Consider the following 20,077-nt stretch of genomic DNA (forward strand, 5'->3'; position numbering starts at 1 on the left):
GCAAGGAAGATCTGTACCTAAAGATGCAAACTTATTTTAAGGGCGATTATTTTTATGTAACATACTAGGCATCCAATGCTGAAGAACCTCTCCTCTTACAACCAGAACATAAGTGGCAAGTAGAGTCTGTTAGCCTTAATCCAAAGAAAAGGTAAGGTCGCATTTGATCCTACTATCACTACTAACCTAGTCAATCAATAGTTCTCATTCTGATATTAGTCTAGATATATATATATATAAGTAAGACATAATTTAAAAATAGTAGAATTTGTATTACAATCATCCCCACCCTGAATTCCTTGATGGTGGGAGTTCATTTTAAACTTTTCAAAGTGGAGGTTGGATTCTCATTCGCAAGAATTTAAAGTGAAGATGGTGGTAACTTAAACACAGCAAATATTTTGTTTTGATATTTATAAATGAAAAATAATTAGAGAACTACGACTAGGAAGTTAATGGAAGCACAAGATGAAAGATTTAGCACTCTAGAATTGTGTCCTGTGAAGAAACTTTAGTTGTGTTTGGAGCCATGATATATCACAAAAAAATCTTATATGAACTTCTGACACAGATCTTTGTGTAAGCATGTGTGAGCAGATACATACACACAGAAACACAAAGCAAGGGACCAAACACAAGCATAAATAATAAATGGTGCATTAGATTAACAGATAAATCACAAGATGGATGGGAAGCAGATGCCTTTAGTAGCTCTAAAAGGAAAGAAAAGCATTTCTCCCTTAAGTGTTCGCCATCATCTCTGGAAATGCCAGTCCCTGAAATTCAGCAAAGAAATATCGTGTTAAAAGGCGTCGCAAAACAAGCAAAAGAAAACAACATGAAAGATTTCCCAAGAAGAAATTAGTACAGGAATTGCCACGAAAAATAGAAAAGTAAATCAACATGAAGAAACTTGCAGACAAGAAAACTGAACAATACTGACTCCCAAATAGTAATCAACATCGGTTAAACGAACCTACCAATAGAAACACTGTGATTAACAATCATATCGATAGGATATCTTACACAAGTTGTGTCACGCAGTACACAACATCATAAGACACGAAAGAGTTAGTAATATCCAACTATAAAAAGTTTGTAGGAAGGAGAGAATGGTTTTTCCCCTGATAACTTAAGATAGAAGACTAATTACATTACAAGCAAAAACAAGTCCTTGCCAATTTAGTCTTGAAAGTATTGTAGACATTCCATTTGCGGTTGTCAGGATTCTCTCCCGACAGTATGCCAAATGCAATTTGCTTTAACATAGATGTCCAGAAAGAAAATGACTGACAAAACAAGAACCTAAGAATTTACAAAACATAATTTGAAGCTTATTATTCATTTTTTCCAATATAGTTTTCATACATCAACTGGAAAAACTATCATTGTCTGGCTATCATAGATTCTGTTATCTCTACTAATCTTCAAGGGAGCAGGAGCAAGAAAATCTATCATTGTTTGGCTGTCCCGCTAAGGCACCCAGGAGTTTTGTTGTTCTCATTGTTCATGGTCAGAGAGATTTGACTATTTTATTATTGTTAACTTGTCTCTGTTGCCTTCCTTTCCTTTTCCTTGTGGCTTTCTTTAGCAGGATCAAGACCACCCTCCTTGTACTCTCTTCTTTTCCAAATATCATTTCCCTTAAATATGAAGTTATTTTGATACATGAAAACGCTTCTTAGGTTTTTATTTTCTGAATTCATATGCATTTCATTCATAAGACCACATAAATTAGGTAACCATGGAGAGGATGATACAAAAAATGATGATGGAATTAGAAAATTTTAAAATATTACTTTCACTATTTTTCAAAAGACTATTTTGCTTGTGTTTGGTTATTCCAAATATGTAACTTTTATATGACTTCATGAATAAACATATGCATAAATATAGATATGAAGTTATAAATGAAACTAACAAATTCAGTATAAATTTCCTTTTTCATCCCCCAAAAACAGTTCTCTAGTGAAATTCGGCAAGAAACTAGACATTCTATATTTGAAAAGAAAAGTAAGAATCACTCAGAATAAGATAGAATGGACTAGTCACCTCACTGCAAAAAAATAAGACGGGATCATAATTCCCATTATCATACCAGCAACCTAACAGGTCAAGACTCTTTGAAACCACAGATGAAGAAACTTAGAAACCTAACGGTTCAAGACTCCAAACAATTCAACAAAGATGAAAAAGTGTAATATATGTATAGAACAACAAAAGAATGCAACCCATATACAAAATTATTTCCATCTCAACCAAAATATTGATTAAGTCACCTAAATCCTCACTAGAATATAGCGGGTGGCCTTTTATCAAAAAACTAAGGACCTCGAACCAACAATCTTTAATCTGTCAAAAGGGAATTCTACTCCTTTGAGAGCTCTCTTGCGTCGCTCCTTACAAATTACCCAAAAAATAGCCGAAGGAGAAACCCATAGAGATCGCCTATCACTTTTCATGCCTTTCCACGCCCAACATTCCTCCCCAACGCTGCCAACCATGACCCACCTCAGACCCATAAGGCTGAAAACAAAAGACCAGAAATGATAAGAATATAGACACCAGAGGGGAATGTGGTTGCACATCTCTGCATTTTCCACACACAAATAACACCCCTTTGCAAGGGTTTTTACCCTTCCTAATGCAGCCTCCCATGCAAACAAAGTCATTGTAGGAGTCACTTTTACTTCCTAGATCAGTCTTGGTGAGAAATTTCTGCTAACTACCTCACTTCTAGTAAAGTGCAAATAGAATGACTTGATCGAGAAAAATACACTAGAACAAAGGCTCCATATTAGTTCAATCTACAGCATCTTTGAAAACCACCACCTAAGAGAAGCAAGTGAGAAAAATCATATTTTGATCAATTTCCCAGTAGTTCTTGGTCGACATCCACCCATAGTATTCAATCCAGTAAAGGAATCCTTAACTGGTATCTCCTTATCCTGAGCTAAGGCAAAAATTGCAGGGAAATGATGAGATAAGCTCCCCCCCTCTTCCAACCAATCATCCTTCCAGTAGCTCACTTTCACACCTCACCCTAATCTCCACTTAATGCACCTCAAGAAAGCATTTCTTCCATAACCAAACATCATTTGGCCCCTTCGAATTTGTTACAAATCAGCCATACTCATGCAGCACAAATATAGCCACCATCATCTTCTTACAAGGATCTCAGTCCCGTGCTCCCCTCTTAAATTGTATGTGGTTTAGGGGCGTCAAAAAGGGAGTCTTATAGAGTTTGCATGTGGCGAGAAGGTTGCCAAAGCCTCCCATTATGATTTTCCATTGACACCATCCTTTTTATGCCTCTGGATAAGAATGTTTTCTTAATAGAATCTCTTTTTTATAGATGTTGAGGGTTTTACATGTTAATCTGAAAAAGAAAAATACTCCATCTCACATTTCATGGAAGGTGAAAACTACTTAGGTCAAAAATTTTGTTTGAACTACTATGAGCAACTATATTCTCCAATTAGGAGACACCATTTTTTTATATGAAATATCCAATTAGGAGACATCATATAACTCCTCCTTACATCTATTTGAAATGTTACTGTCGTGCAAAGATCAATTCTAATAATGTTCTCCATTGTTCTAAGGCTTGCATTCTATGACCACCTTTTCTTTATTAGGTGTTTGAAGTTGAATGCATCCTACTTCAAAGGTTTTTCTCTCTTCTACCTTATTGGACATCAGGAAGACCAAAAGTACAAGGTGTTAAGAAGAGGGGCGATTTTTCTGGGCATATGTTTGATATGTCACCAAAGTTCATAGAGAGGGACCTTTTTTCATGGCATATGTTTAAATGTATTCCTCTCCATTGTTTTTGAGGCCTGGACTTTACTGATTGGATTATTTTCTTTGTTTATAGCAAGTGTGTGTGCCCTCCTACGCAGAGATTTTCATCTCTTCTATCTTATAGTGCATTAGGACCATTGTGGTGTCCTACTATCTATGCTTTGTTGTGCATGATTTATGGCCTTCTTGGAATTAACTAGGTCATTGTGGGGTCGGTCAAAGAGGAAATTTGGGCTTGGGATGGTTTATGTAAAAAGGGAGAATTTGTAAAGTTGATTCCATTAACCATTTTCTGGGTCATTTAGAAAGAGATGAACTATAGAGCTTTTGGGCGTAAAGAATTACAGAGTCATAGATTGAAAAATAGATGATTTTACTATTTTGGATCTATTTTATTAGAGTATGATATTATTAGGAATGAGGATTTTGGGAATATCATTGACACATTAACTCAATTGTAAATTTTTTGCACATGGGTAGTACCCCCTTGATACTTTATTAATACATTTTCACACTTTTTATTTCAAAAATAGGATATTAGGACCAAAGGAGCATAAGGTGTCATGAAGTGGGGCTATTTTTGAAGGTTTTTGGTTCATATAGTTCAAACAAAATGCTAGAAACTTTAAGCATAACTTTCTGATCCATAACACGCTTTGGACAAGATGATTTTCTCTGCTTTGCTTTCAGCTAAAGCTCACAATGTTTTTACGAGTTGACCTCATATTTTGTCTTAAGACTTTTTTTTTAAGTTTTCCATTTCGTGTTTCGTTGTGTCAGAGTGGAATATTTCTCTCTCACCTATTTGCGACATTGTCTCTCTCTTCAATAAATTTCATTTATGAAAGGAAAATAAGAGGAGGTTAATGAACCAAGTCAACAATTAGAACTGTAACTAGATTCACCACATAGCGAGTTTGTCCCCTTAATACTTATGTGATGCAATCCTTTTACAATTAAAAAGGGTAATTGATAGTTTACTATAAAATAATATTTAGAAGAAGAACCGATAGTAATAAAGAACTCTTCTAAAGAATAATTTTAAAATATCACCAAAAAATAATATGCATTTAAAAGAAAAGTTTCCATGATAATTTTCCATAAGTTGAATCACTAAATTAGAGACTTTCTTTTTCCAATTTTCGTAGAAAAATGAAGAAATAAAAGAGCACCAATTAATCATCTGCCTCTATTTCTGGAATTGTGTTTTATGTGTTATCATAAACAAGTCTCCTAGCAACCTTTTTCTTTTTCATTATGCATGGAGACTTCAGACTTGGTTGTTCTATTCTTATTATAAGCATTGGGCTCCCCTCCGCTCCTCCCACGCCCGATCCTTGACGGTCTTCTTTCTACTTTGTTGTTTGCCAGATGCCCCACCCCCTTGTAATATACTTTTATCCTCTTCCTTTTTGATATTATATCTTCTTTTATCAAAAGAAAGGAGACTCAAATGCTAAATTTAGACTACATTTATTTTACAAGGCTATGGGAGACCTTTAATAGAGAAAAGTCTATGTCTATCATGCAAAAAAATATGAAGCAGGGGAGAGGGGTGGAGGGGGGGATGTGGAATCACTCCAAAAAAAAGGTTCTCGTTTGTGTAATATTAACACGGGTGTCGAGGTGCTTTTTTTCCAAATAAGGAGTATCTAAGATTAACATGTCCATCTGGAATGCCTTTCTCTCTCTCTCTCTCTCTCTCTCTCACACACACACACACACACACACACACACAATCTCGGTTTAAATGAGCTAAGAGATGGAGAATAGAACATCAAGGAAACTCTTAATTGTGACGCAACAAGAAATAAATTGGAGAAGCAACAAGTTTCCTTAAATATAGAGTTTTATCTTCAACTTAAATACTGGCCAATGAGAGGGTAAGGGCGATGCTCCAAAAGAAAAGAGAATATATTCATAGTTGAAGGAAGAGGCAAGGGATAGGAAGGAGTTCAAGTGGAAGAATCGGCTGAAAAGAAATCATTAACAAGTTTTTTGTGCAATCTTGAAGCAGAATTAGATGTTCATACTTGGATTCAGGACATCATACTTGAATTCCAACATCATATATGGACTCAAGACCCTACCTTTAAGAAAATGGTTCCACAGCAGCAGCAGAAGCAGGATGAAAAAAGAGGTTGGGGCAGCCACGAATTTATGAGAAAACTAAAGAACCTTAACGAGAGATTGGAGAGATGGAATAGGAAGGTGGTTGGTAATGTGAAACTCAGGAAACAGAAAATATTTGAGAAAATGAATGATTAGAAAGGCTCAGATTGGAGAACATGATTTTTTATATATAAAACGGATATCTGATAGGATTAGAGAATGAACTGGAAGAGTTGCTAATAATGGAAGAGATATGATAGAGATAAAAGGCGAAAATTGAATAGGCTAAAGAAGGGGATAGAATGCTTGAATATTTCATAGGATCAGGTCAACCTTCAGTCATTACCGAGGCTTTTAGAAATTTCTGTCTTGGGATGACTACCTTGTAAATGTTTTGTAAATGGATGGCACCCCCTTTGGTCCATATAGCAATTTTATATACTTTTTATTTCAAAAACTTTCATAGAATCGTGAATGGTTGGAGGAGAAAAAGTTCTATTGATGAGATTGAATCAGAAACATGAAAGATGGAGAAAAAAAGAGAGGTCATATATCAAGAGATCAAGAATTTTTATAAGAACTTATACAGAGAAGAAGTGGCACAACAACCTTTCTTAAAGGGAATAGATTGGCCTCCTATTTAGAGAGAAGAGGTTATATTATCGAAGAAATTATTCAGAGAGAAAGAGATTAGACAAGTTGCTCAGGAGTTAGGTAATGATAAATCTCTGGGGCCTGATGATTATACGATGGAGTTCTTTATTAATTTGTCAGGAAATCATTAAGAAGGATCTGATGAAGGCTCTCGAAGAATTTCACTTGAATGACTCCATGTGCAAAAGTATGAACCCCACTTGTTTTTACTTTACTCACAGAAAGGGATAAATATATGACAACTACCGTCTGATTAGTTTAGTAACTAATGCATATAACATCATCATAAAGTTGCCCTCTACGAAGCTAAATGGGTCTAGGACGAAACTATTTCATGAAATCAAAGTGCCTTCTTGATAAGTAGACAAATTATTGATGCTTCTTTGGTTGCAAACAAGACAATTAAATTTATTAGAAGACCTAGGCAAACGGGTTTGGTGCTCAAACTAGACTTTGAGAAAGCCTATGATTGGGTGAATCTTAGAAACAGTGATGGAGGCGAAGGGATTTGGGCAAAGATAGCGGAGATCGATTAGAGTTTGCTTGCTATATGTACCATTCACAATTGCTGTTAATTGGAAACCTCATTAATGGTTTTAGGCATCGAGGGTTTTAATGCAATGTGATCCACTCTCTCTTTTTTCCCCATGGCCGTGAATGTACTAAGTAGAACGCTAACGAGGGCCATGAAGAGAGATAGAGTGAGAGATCAAGTGATAGGCATAGACAAGATGGGTGTCCCATTTACAATTCGTGGATGACATGATATCCATCAGAAATGCATTCACCATCTTCTAAGTTTTTGAGCATATATCAAGACTAAAGATCAACTTGGCAAAAATGACTTACTAGGGTGAATGTGGAATTTCCATGCCTTTAAAACTTGCCCACAATATATGACACACCCATCTCACACTTCCCTTTGAACACAGAGGGGAATATAACCTGGAATTCTCACCTCAGCCATAACCCTTCCAAAGCTTTTGAAATGCTATACCTTTTGAACATCTTGGGATCTACTCGATTAACAACCTATCCTGACACTAAACTCTGGACCTTGGAACCTTCAAGCATCTACACATGTAAATTCTTCTTCAAACACCTCATTTTGAAATCAAACTATAGCCCACTTTTCATGCCCTAAGTGTTATGGAGATATCTTGTTACTTCAAAGATCAAGGTTTTCTCGTGGACTATCAGCCATCCAAAGCTTAACATGAATAATATGCTCCAAGTCCGCCGACCTCAATGAGCCTCATCTCCAACCATATGTTGCAAGGGGTGAGACACACTCACAAATGACCACATGCTGATATATCATGGAGCTTCCAGGAGAAGTTGGTAAAGGTTTTCGGTATCTATTAGGTGACTGATGGACATCTTAAGGGAGAGGGAGTGGTTCTCGAGGCTAAACCCTACTGGACAGTTGCCCTTTTTGCAGGCTTATGGTGCCTTGGCTTGCAAGGAACCATAATATTTTTAATAACCGGACTAATACCTCCCAAGAGCTATGGAAAATGGCTACTTTTTTTGCTACATTATGGGTTCAGGCACATGGCTACTATTCTATCGCAAGCATCATAAGCTCCACCAGAACTGCAGAGCTTTTATCTCTAGCAATTAGAGAATTTCTGGTTGCATTTTTTTTTTTTTTGCACTTTCATTAGCATTATGAGGATGCCTTTTCTGGTTGATTATATTATTCTTTCATCTTTCCACCACTAATAATACTTCTTTTATCTAAAAAAAATTCCTTCTTAGGAGAATTTTTTATCTTCTTTAGATTAAATTTCTTCTCTTCTCCATCCAATAATATCTCTTTCCAATTAAAAAACGTTATATATTTCACAAAGCAGACTCCAAGTGGTAGGCAATAAATGATACTGCATGGATGAATGATCTTTTCAACAAAGCATATCAAAGAACAACAATAGTGTAAAGTTATACTTAAAAAATTTGGAAAAAACCACATTTTTGTAAACAGTATAACTGTAGAAAAGCAAACTAAGAACATAAGAGACTACAAGAGCAGTCAGGAAGCTATAATATGACAAAAGGTTTACCTAAACTAAGTCCATCAAGCAACACAAGAAAAGCCCCATGAAGGAATGCATAATCAAGTCCTAAGCTTTCTTCAGTGGCATTGATGAAGGAAACCCAAGAGAGAAGATCTCTGACAGTCAGCATTCGCCCAATCTGTAATTGGTTAAACCACTGCAATACCCAATGTTGTATATGGACAACCTTCATCAGAATGTTCCAAAAGTACCACGAGTAAAAATAATTAAATAAGCAATTGCACTTCTGAATTAAGAAATATATTACATCAAATCCAGTATCTGAGATAAGAATGCAAGAAAACAAAGTAGCAGAATGGACAATGACAGTTTACAAGTACTTAAAGGTAATCATTGATATCCAAAGTAATACGGTTACTTGACCAAGCAGATGGAATTTTGTCAAAGACAAAGATTACGAGATTGGAAAGAAACCACATATTTTCATGTGTGTGAATTTAGGTCTGTGGCAAATTCACTGCAAAGGAACTAACAGCCGATATTCACAATAAACAATTCTCTTTTAGAAGCAGTGCAGAAGTCACCCAGTGTAAGCTTGCTTACAATTCTAGGCGGTAAAGATGCCAGATTTTCCACCTCTATATACAAAGAGTCCTCTCTTTTTATCATTTTTTTAAAGAACAATATGATAAAAGGGTAAAAGAGATGTAAAAAGAGTGATGATAGGGAATCCTTGACCAAGAAGAACAGAAAGAAAACATGAAAAAAGAACAGAACGACATCAACATAAAATGAACTCCCAATTTCTTTGCAAAATAGATAAAGACATGATCAAATGATCCATGTGCTTAAGCAGAAGAATAAGAAGCCAAAGATGACATCCTGTTCCAAAATAAAGTAGAACTTTGGATTCATTTTTTCTTTTAGATAAAAAAATATCAAGTGTATTTACACAAGGTACCAAGGGCATACCACCCATTTACGAAAATTTACAATTCTGTTAGTATATCAATGAAATTCTCAAAATCCTCCATCCTATAGAACTTTGAATTCGTTTATTACAAATTCTCATCAGGATCCATCCAAAACACTGAGCACCCAACACAAAAGTGTCGTACCAGCTTTAAGCTCCTTCCTCAACCCACTCTCAGAAATGGAAGTAGTGATGGAAGAGAAGTGAACTTGAGGAGGGTGGCAGTCTCGGTGGAAGAACTGATGGCAAGATCCAGGGGAGGGGAGGGCTGAGCAGGAAAAATTTTTAGATACACAGGAGGTGCGGAGGTCACGAGAAAAAAAGAAGGATGAGGATGATGACAATGATATTGATTATATTTTACTACAGTCTGCTCTTTCAACTATTTGAAGGCGGACCATACGGAGGAGAATGTTGATCCGGGAAGTGAAAGAACATACATCATGGCGGAGGAACCAAGTGAGAGTAGTGGTGAACAGGAACGGGAAGGACTAAAGAGTTTGATTGGAAGTAATCCCAATATTGAGGAGCATGGAATGGCATCTAATCTGCCACAACAAATAGGCTTTGGTAATGATTGTGGCAAACAACAACTTACATCTGACAAGGACTTTGAGCCTCTTCATAATTGCATTAGCAATCCACCCAGGTCTCTCCTTAATTAGTCCAAGAATGACATTTATCTAATAGTTTGTTGATCCCATGACAAGCAATGAAGATGGTAAGGATAAATGGCGTAACGCCTATTCCCAGAAACTATTAGGGAGACCCGACCATTCCTAGGGTCATAGGCAGTTAGGTACCATCACAATAACACCATCAACTTAAAGCCAATATCAACAAACTTTGATACTGGAAACCCAATGTTTTTCTGGAGAGTTAGGATTTGAGAACAGTGAGCGAATCAAGGAAGGAGGCAAGGATAGTGGAGCATCGACATATGTATATAATGAATACACATAATATTTCTTATTTGAAGCAGAAAAAACATGTGGGTTATAGATGATAGGCTCCATACTCCGATGAAGCATGCTCATCCAAATATGGGGGCATGCCCAAGTACCTTAACCCACAAGGTTTCCATGAAGGTAGTCTTGTCCCAAAGCTCATCAAAGGAAGTAATATGGTCTTGAAAATTAGCCAGTTAAGACATCTTATTAGAAGTCAAGACAAAATCACTTGCATTTTTGTACGTTATGAAGATAAAGAAATATCTCTAAAACGTCCATGAGTCTCAACATATAATGAGGCCAAGAAAGCCATTCAATCCAAAAGAAATTTGGAAGGGAATAGTTGTCCTCAAAAATTCTACAACTATGCTCCAACAACAGAACTTATTGCACAAAAAGTCTCTTTCCAAAGCACTCTAGCATCTTTTCTCACTATCCCCATTCAAAGATGGATTAATGAAACATTCAGAGAAGGGGGTGCTGCCCACATGAGACATGAATTTATGTTTCAGCTATTGTTCTAACAATAATCATGATCAGACTTGTCTTACAATGGTGTTTGACAGTTATTTTATACAACCCTCAACATTTTGCACTTCCACAAAGTTTCTACACTTCTTTAAACAAAATAACAATTCCACTTCAGTTCTATTATTTACCCTCCTATCCTGTTAAGAACAAACCATAAGAGGGAAAAACCATCACAATTTTTCTGGGTCAAGCACGCTATTAAATTGCACATCTCTTAGTTTCTTGTAACTAGAACAATGCTGAACTGTTTATGTATAGTAGATCAGGAAAGACAAAAGTCAACCAAATAAAAGAACAATCAGAATAGAAGTTACCTCCCAGAAATTCAGCATAGGATCCACAACATGAGAGATTTTTGGATCAGAAAACCTGCATTTTAAAAATTCACTGAAAACTAATTTTCCACTAAACCCTACCTTATAAAATACATTTCTTAAAGATCACATACCCCTGTAAAGCAATACTTTTAAGCTCATCACGATCATTGACAAAAGGGACCCATATCTCAGTAAAACGATTACGAAGCGCTGGGGATAATTCCTTTTTACCATAATCACCACCCGGATTCATGGTTGCAAGCACAAGAAAGTTACCATGAGCGGTAACTTCCTCCAGTAAAGTCCCACCTTTTTCAGCCAAAGACTATAGAACAAAATATTGAAATTAAACCCCGACAAACAGGTCAAAAAATAGTAAGCATAAGAAACAGGTGAAGAAAAGTTTTGAATATCCAAGATAAGCTATTAGCACCAAATTATTACTTCACATGCATTACAAGTAGATACTTAACAATTATGACAATTGAGTGATGACAATGATGAGAATGCAATATTATACTGATTTCATTATTTCTTGCGACCAACTGGAATCATAAAATACAAATAAAAACCAGACACCTTATGTGAGGACTACCCACCAATTTCCTCTCTGTCTCCAGTACACTATTCAACCTTTCCAGCACGCTATCATCAGCCAATGAAATTTCATCCACAAGAAATAGGTCCCCAGCTCTCATAGACTGAACAAGAGGTCCATCTTGCCAAACGAAAATCGCCTGCCACTTCTGGTGCAGCCTAAGAAGGTCCTGCTTAACCTCCTCAAGAGTATCAATATCTTGTATGGTGATATCAGCACAGGAAACAAGACCTTGTCTATGCATTTTGATAATTTCCTCTAAATGATTAAGAGTTGAGGCAGCCAGGCCAATATCTGAAGAAATCTCCTGCATAATGTAATATTTGAGAAAACATGGAGTCCCAGTATATAATTTAAATGGAAAAAAATATTAAAGAAAGAAGTAAAAGTACAGAAGGAGAGGATAAGAAATCCTAACCAGTACTATATTTCAAAAAAAAAAAAAGAAGTCCTAACCAGTACCAACATTTTACACAGACAAATTGTACTCACATGGTGTTTAGCAAGATGAACAAATGCCTTCGATAGCCTCAATTTTCCTATTAGATCTTGGAACTCCGACGATAGTTGTGACCTATCCCGAACAGGATAGAAACCCTGTCAAGAATTCATATAATCTACCAAGTTAGACTGCATCAAACTTCTAGGACAGACCAGAACATAAAAGAGGTAAATAAAAATAACCAACCCCAAGAAATTCAGATGTTTCTGTGTATTGGTGGCAGTTTAAAATGTGTAACCTTAACCCCAATGCCTCAGCAAGTAACTGGCAGACAGTAGTTTTACCCCCACCAGTCTCACCAACAAGAAGAACAGGTTCACGCAAATCATAGCAACGTTTAATGAGGAAGTACAGCCTCCACAGACTCTTGGTCCAACTGATCCTGCAAGATCATTGGAAGATTAACAACTGAAATATCCAAATACAGGATAGCAGTAATCAATAATCTGAGTTCCTTACCTTGAATGCTCTTGCAAAGTAAAAACCAGATCCCCGACAGACATGTCCTGAAGAAACAAAAACAAAAATAAATACAAACTCAGGCACATTGGATATCTTTACAACATGGGAGGGTGTCTCAATATATATATAAATACTAACATAGACAAGTAAAACATTCAGTTTCAACACACACTATTAGAACAATCATTCAAAATCCTATATATATATATGCAGCTGCAAGTATATGCATGTCAGTCAACTATAAAATAGTGGTATAATTCTAATTTCATGTAACAGGAATGCAGTTGGAATAACAAGAAAGAAGGAAATAAATGAAGTTCTAATCAACAGCAAAACAGATCACTTAAACAAGAATCCATTTACTACCTTGTAATGAAAGACAAACCTTGGAAGAACTACTTTCCTAACTACTATTAACATTATCATAATATTTTTAATGCATAATATTTTTGAATAGATTCCTAATTAGATTAGAGTTGTAATTCTTTTAAAGAACTGCTATACTATTTAAGAATCTATATATTTTCAAAAAAAAAATATTTAGGAGTCTATTATAATCTTTATAAATTTAAAATTTTATTCTTTTTACATATTTAATTTCTCTATTATTATTGATATTAGTATTAAATTTAGTCAAGAGAGATTATTTAGCAAGTATTACAAATTCCTTAATAATCTCACTTTTAAGAGATATTCAATTATCTAATAAGAATTCTTGAAAAATTTCTCTGATCTTTCTGATTTTAGGATACAATGTGATGCTTGTGGGATATCTAAGCAACCCCAAGTTAACGAAGGGATGGAAAGCCCAATGTGGCCCACTGAACCGAGCTAACCCGCTAAATCATGTCCCAGTTAATGCTCTCCAAAAAAACTGTCAGTTTTATTTGGGGTAATTTCGTACGAATGATACAAAGCCTCTCTGGCAAGGGGATTTATTTATCAGGCTAAGGTGTTTTATGGTTATCTCGACATCATCGGATTTTTAATGACTACCACACATCATGTATGAGCTGTTGGAAAGGACTACTTTCCTGGCAACTGTGTTGGCTAAGGCATATCGAAACTTAACACTAGTATCTCTTCAACAAAACCGAGAAGCTATTATAAATAGCTCATATGGTGGAATCACTTTTTTTCTTTTGGTTTTCATGCTTCTTTGAGGAGGATCTCTTATCCTTCAGTTTTATATTGCACTATTTCTCTTCCTTCCAAATAAATTTTCATCTTAGTATCTATAAAAAACTGTCAGTTGGGTCAGACTATTTTTTCCTGAACTGGGGCAGGTTGAATTTGGGTTTGGCACTGAAAAACCTGTTTGATGTCATATATTTATATATATTTCAGGTCAGGACAAAGTGCATCTTCAATAGTATGATGAAGAGATGCAAGTTATATACGAAGAATGTGAGGTCTAAAAAGCATCTACTTCTATGGTGTCCTTTCTCTTTCGTCTTTGGTCACTGGCCTACATCTTTTTACGGTTAAATAGACAATGGTTGGTTAAGCAAGAGAGGAGATTTGGGCTTCAAGAAGCATCCATGGGAATAAATGTTTCAAGAAAAATTAAGCCTTATCTTTTTGGCTGCGTTATGAGTGATTTGGAAACAAATAAAAGAATTTTGGGGGCATAGATACTTTTTGATAAAATCAAGACCGCTTGGTTCGTAAACCTCTTTACACTTTTTCTGGATATAGGAGATATTGATATTTTTATATATTTGTAAAGCATTGTATACGGATTGCACCTCTTGGTGCCCAAGTACTACCCGAACCCAAAATTTAGCCCGTTATCAATTTTTACAATTTAAAAATAAATAAAAAATTTATTTATAAATTAATCTAATTTAATTTTGCTAAATTATTGAAAAAAAAATAAGTTAGGGATGTAATCGAAAACAAATTTAAAAAAAAAAGGTAAAAATGTGGATTCGGGAAGTATTTTTAAAAGAAAAATTAAAAATAAGTGGTCAAAGTGCATAAAGAGAAAGTTCGGCCACGTAGGACCGCTCAGTCAGCAGTCTCGACAAACCGGAGCATTCTGCATTACAAGGCTCGCTGACGTTGGTGATCCGCGTGTCCCGCAATCGGACGGCTCAAGATCGATCTTGCGCACGTGGACGGCCCAGATTCGTTTTCACCTTAGACGCGATCGGACAGTCGAGATCAATCGCAATAAACGCATGATGGATATAAATACTTCACATCACACGAAAACCCAAATCCTATCCGTCAGTCCACACCGAAGAAGAAGAACCAGACGCCGAAGAAGGAGGCCGACCGCCGACCGCCATGCTAGAGCCACCGCCAGCCGCCAAAAAAGGTAAAAATTCTCCCTACCCGCTCATAATTCGATTCTGAACATCCCTGTGGTCAAATCAGAGCAAGAAAAACGATGGGTGAGCCAGAAATCGTGGGCAAAGCCCGGCGGAGCCACCGCGGCCAAAACCCCAAAATCCCTCTGATGAGCCCCTTTCCGATTCCCGTTTCACGTGATTTTTCGATCAGTGTGTTCACAGTCTTTTTCTGTACAGATTAGCCGAAAAAAGAATCTTAGTCGCGAAGGACGACTGGCAAAGCCGGCGCACCCTGAGGTTCCTCCGCCAATAGGTTCAATTTTTTTGTAATTTCCCGGCCAACCGAGTCCCATAACGTGTTTTTCTGCAGGGATACAGCCAAAACCGATCAGACCAAAGCGAACCACTGCCATGGACGGCGGAGCCGGCACCGGAACATAGCAGCACTGCCATGCTAGAACCCCAAAATTTACCGGAATGAGTTTTTGACACCAATTTTGGATTTTTGGTGTATTTTTAGGCATGGAACGAACGTTTTGGATTTCACAGAAAAAATTCAAGAAACCTAGTATCCGTTAGAAAACGTAGTAGACAACTCGACGTCTCGAAACACCAGTCCGGATAAAGATCCTTTACCCTATTATCCGTTACAGTAAATTGAGACTTAACAATGTATAATTCTGTATTTTTATGAAAAATTAGAAAACCCTAAAAATAATTATAAATTACTAATGTAGCTAGAACCGATTAATTGACAACTATCTTGATTTTCTGTTTATTTTTCTATACTGTTCTACTTGCTTGATTGATCCACAGTATGATTAAAATTATTACTTTTAAATTATTTTTTTCATTTATTGATTGTCTGATCGTAATCTTTATCTAATTCATTGATTTAAACTAAAGGCTCCAATACGTTCCTTAATTTTCGAGGTATGAAATCGTACTGTTTTTTTAAATGTCGTTTGATTGATCTATAAATACACAATGAGATATTAAGATCCGCTTGTTGGTTGTTTGTTGATAAAAATCTATATATGAAAGATTTATTGGGTACTCAGAAAAGGGCAGACAGGTCCGATACATAGGAAACCCTACCGTGAACGTCACCTCAGTTGGACGGAGTTAAGAAGTCCCGTATCAAAAAAGTTTGGGAGATATAGTTCACTCTTATACTAGATGGGGTATCGAGACGATGAAATGTTTGGCACCCATTACCGGACAAAGTATGGGGACGACCAATTAATTGTTTAAATTGGATATCGGATTCACGGGTAGGGAAGACACTCCTATGGACCCATAGGGGTACCAATAAGCAGGTAAGAAATGAAAATTATTGTTTCTTATTCTCTTATGCGTGAAAGTGAAAAGTGGTATGAATATGAGTTTTCATACGTTATTTTTGGAAAACTTGTTATGATAAGTATTAAAAAAACGTTTTTAAGTTTAAATGTATTTAAATAAAGGAATGGCTCCATTAGTTATTTTTTTCTGATTTTTTTACTAATATTCAATTTTCCGTATTGGTGATTAGTGTGATATTTTTACTGAGGTAGTGTAACTCACCTTTCATTAACTATTTCAGATCAAGAGAATCAAGATTCAGATCCCGATCAGCAAGAGGGTTGTGAGTAGTTCACTATCCGGACTCCTTTCAAGTACTAGTGAAGGTTGTTCTAGAATTTCTAGTTATTCGTTATTCGTTTTATTTATTTAATTTCCATTTATCTTTTAGAATGGATATTTCCATAATTCTATTAAACATTCTAAATTATTGTGTAAGAAATGTAAATTTTAACTCTATTAATCGTTTCTGTATTTTTGGAATAAAAGCAACAGAAAAGCCTACAGAAACGCTTGTCTTTCTTTTAATAGAGTTTCCGATGTTTGGTCCATTACCTTTTTTTTTTTATAAGGGCCATATGATCAATTCAGCAATAGGGCTAAGAATTGAATATTGTAAATTGCATTTTTGTGATTTTTCTCTTCAGACTGGCACTCACTTGGTTGATGGCTTGCGCTCTATTCTTGATCTTGATTGCTGATCTTGGAGCATAGAGCCCTCAGGTGTTCACACCCATAAAATTACCCAGATCAACTACTTGTCCCAAATCATTTGGGGATGAAAGCTCCCTCTAATCTAGGAGTTATCAATTAGACTATCATTTCAAAATTAACACTAACTACAATTCTCCAAACCCGAAATTTCATAAATTGTCTCCCAATATTTATTTCACGTGTTACCAAATTCTGAAAATAAAAGCCACCTATTTCTTCATTATCCCTTAGCAAGGAAGCTAAGTTCTGGATTGATTTCCCATGTTTGGGAGGTTAGGATATATGCCCTTTCAATTTAGAAATTTCCATCTCATCTTCTTTGCATTATGAGTGGTAGATCAACGAGAATAATATGTTGTGAAGGTGAATAACAACAAGACTGTAAAATTGATTTATTTTAAGGTTATGAGATATTTCTATAATTACATTACTTATGCATTATTAAGGATATTAAGCCTTCTTGAGAACCATTAGAACAGGTTTATGTTCATTTGGTATTTTAGTAAAATTAGAAGGCTTATTTTGTTATTTTTCTCATATTTAAGATTTCTAATCACATTAGCCATAAATATATGGGTGCTTCATCATTATAAAACAAATTCCCTATGAATAAAATTATTTATTGCCACTTATTAAATAGAATGCCTAATAAGCATAAGATTGTAGTTGTACCATTAAAGTTGTTGCCAATGATTGTAGATTCGATTTTACCTTTTATTTTCTTTATTTTTCCTTTGTTGCTAACACCACCTAAACTGCTGTGCTACATCAGAAAGGGAGATATCTTTGCTAATTTATGAGTCATTTGGCTAAAACAAAATATTAGAATTTTTAGTATTTTTGACTGCCTGATACAGTTTTCAATAGAATGATTTTCTTTATATTCCTTTATGTTTATCCTCTTTTTAAAAGGATTGAGCGTTTTTTCTGTGTTGATATTTTTTCTTCGTCTTTAATAATATTTCCACTTTTATTAACAGAAAAAAAAACAGAAAAGCACAACATACCTGCTTGTACATGTTATCTTTAACAAGCTTAACGCGTAGATATTTCTCCAAAACTTCCTGTACAACAAGTTTCTCACCCTCATCCCGAAGCCTTTCTGCCAAAAGATAATACCCATCATTGGCAAGATCTTCATAAGATTTTCCCAAAGCTTTAAAACGATTTGCCCAACGGAATAAATCCCTTGGAGTTATATATCCATGTTTTCCAGCAAATATTTTGCTACTCTGGCGGTGCAACTGCAACTCTTTCATGACTTCAACCATTTTCAAAGCATAGCTCTTAGGGATTTGACACCTCTGCTCTAAAATTATGCTCAATTCATCTTCTGGAATTTCACCAACATGAATCTCTACAAAACGGTTGCGGAAAGCTCGAGAAAGCAGTTTACGGCCACCATAAAAAGTGGGTGGATTTTGAGTAGCAAAAAGCATAAAATTTGGATGTGCTCGCACGGTTTCTCGCAGTTCCGGCACAAAGAGCTCTCTGTTATCATCAAGCAACCTGTTCAATGCTTCCAATACATCAGAGGGGGCCAAATTAAGCTCATCTAAAACAATCCAATGACCGTTCCTGACAGCCTTCACCAGGACACCCTCGTGAAATACAAGCTTCCCAGAAGAATCAGTAATATAGGAGCCTAGATATTCCTGAATATCAGTATGCTCATGATTATTAATTCGTACAAACTCATGACCAGTTATTGCAGCAAGATATCGGACAAGGCTAGTCTTTCCACTAGATGTTGGCCCCTGTAAAAGAACTGGATATCTTTTAACAAAAATAGCTCGTGCCAAGTTCCTAAGATGCCCATTCACACTCTTGGTCAGTACATAGTTTTTCACAAAATCATCAGATCTAGCATTCTCTTTTTCTATTAAGTAGCTGCTGAAAGATGTAGGCTGAGGTGGAGGATCATCTTTCTCTAACAACAGTTTTACAATTAAATTGTTCATTATCTTAGCACTAGATCCATCCAACAAGGAAAGGAAAAACATGGAAAATCCGTCATAGATTGTTCTCTGAAATCCAAAAGTTCTTTCTGCTTTCCTCACATATTCCAGAGCACGATATAGGGACCTCAAGCTATATTGTGGCTTCTGATTAGCCCCATCCTGCAGCCTTTGTTCAGACTCCTTCTTTGCTTCTTTATAAAAAGAAACAATTCTCTCCACCAATTTATCAGATTGATGGCCACCTAAAAACTTCCTAACAAATAGATCCAAATCACTATCATCCAGCATGTCATCAACAAAGTACTCAGTAAATCTACTACGTAAAGAGTAGGGCAACTCCCGCTTTCCAGCATCAGTGGCAGGGTTCATACAAGCAAATATCCGAAAACTAGGATGTCTATTTATGCCTTCGACATCCCCTCTTTCAGCTAAACAAAGAGATTTATCCTTTCCTTCAAGAACACCAATAATTCTCCCCAATATCTCTGGAGGAGCCAAATTAACCTCATCAAGCAAAATCCATTCACCATTTCTGAGGGCAGTAACAAAAGCTCCTTCCACAAATGAAAAGAACATTCCAGTTGAGGCTATTTGTTGATAAGTGTTCTCAAGCCTCACAGAAAAGCTTTCCCAAGCTTTAAGTTTTTCTTCTACATCAAAATGTTTCCTTCGCTTTTTTAGGGATCCTGATCTTTCTTCCTCAGCTTTCCTTTTGTAAACTTCAATGTATTTCCCTAATCCTTTCAACAATGTCTTCCACCTCTTATCAACCAAAAGTTTCCGTAACCATGGTAAAGCTTTATTCCCATCCTGGATAACAGCGTTCAATGAGACAAATCA

The 20,077-nt window shown here is 36.0% G+C and overlaps 1 protein-coding gene across 4 annotated transcripts in view; it reads right to left on the reverse strand.

Annotated features, from left to right (window-relative positions):
* The window catches only part of LOC110808926 (midasin-like protein), a 95,547-nt gene that overhangs the window by 37,943 nt on the left and 37,527 nt on the right, over nucleotides 1-20,077 (reverse strand). For all 4 annotated transcript variants that reach the window (XM_088213637.1, XM_088213636.1, XM_088213640.1 and 1 more), the window contains 9 exons: nucleotides 18,284-20,047; nucleotides 12,919-12,965; nucleotides 12,646-12,841; nucleotides 12,450-12,554; nucleotides 11,959-12,264; nucleotides 11,491-11,684; nucleotides 11,357-11,411; nucleotides 8,634-8,784; nucleotides 703-776 (listed from right to left, as the gene is read on the reverse strand). In XM_088213637.1, coding sequence (XP_088069763.1) covers nucleotides 703-776; nucleotides 8,634-8,784; nucleotides 11,357-11,411; nucleotides 11,491-11,684; nucleotides 11,959-12,264; nucleotides 12,450-12,554; nucleotides 12,646-12,841; nucleotides 12,919-12,965; nucleotides 18,284-20,047 — 2,892 coding nt within the window. The remainder of the gene's footprint in view (nucleotides 1-702; nucleotides 777-8,633; nucleotides 8,785-11,356; nucleotides 11,412-11,490; nucleotides 11,685-11,958; nucleotides 12,265-12,449; nucleotides 12,555-12,645; nucleotides 12,842-12,918; nucleotides 12,966-18,283; nucleotides 20,048-20,077) is intronic.

The sequence above is a fragment of the Carica papaya genome, chromosome 2 (assembly GCF_054855325.1).
Source record: "Carica papaya isolate Zhongbai chromosome 2, ASM5485532v1, whole genome shotgun sequence".
NCBI classification, from domain to species: Eukaryota; Viridiplantae; Streptophyta; class Magnoliopsida; order Brassicales; family Caricaceae; genus Carica; species Carica papaya.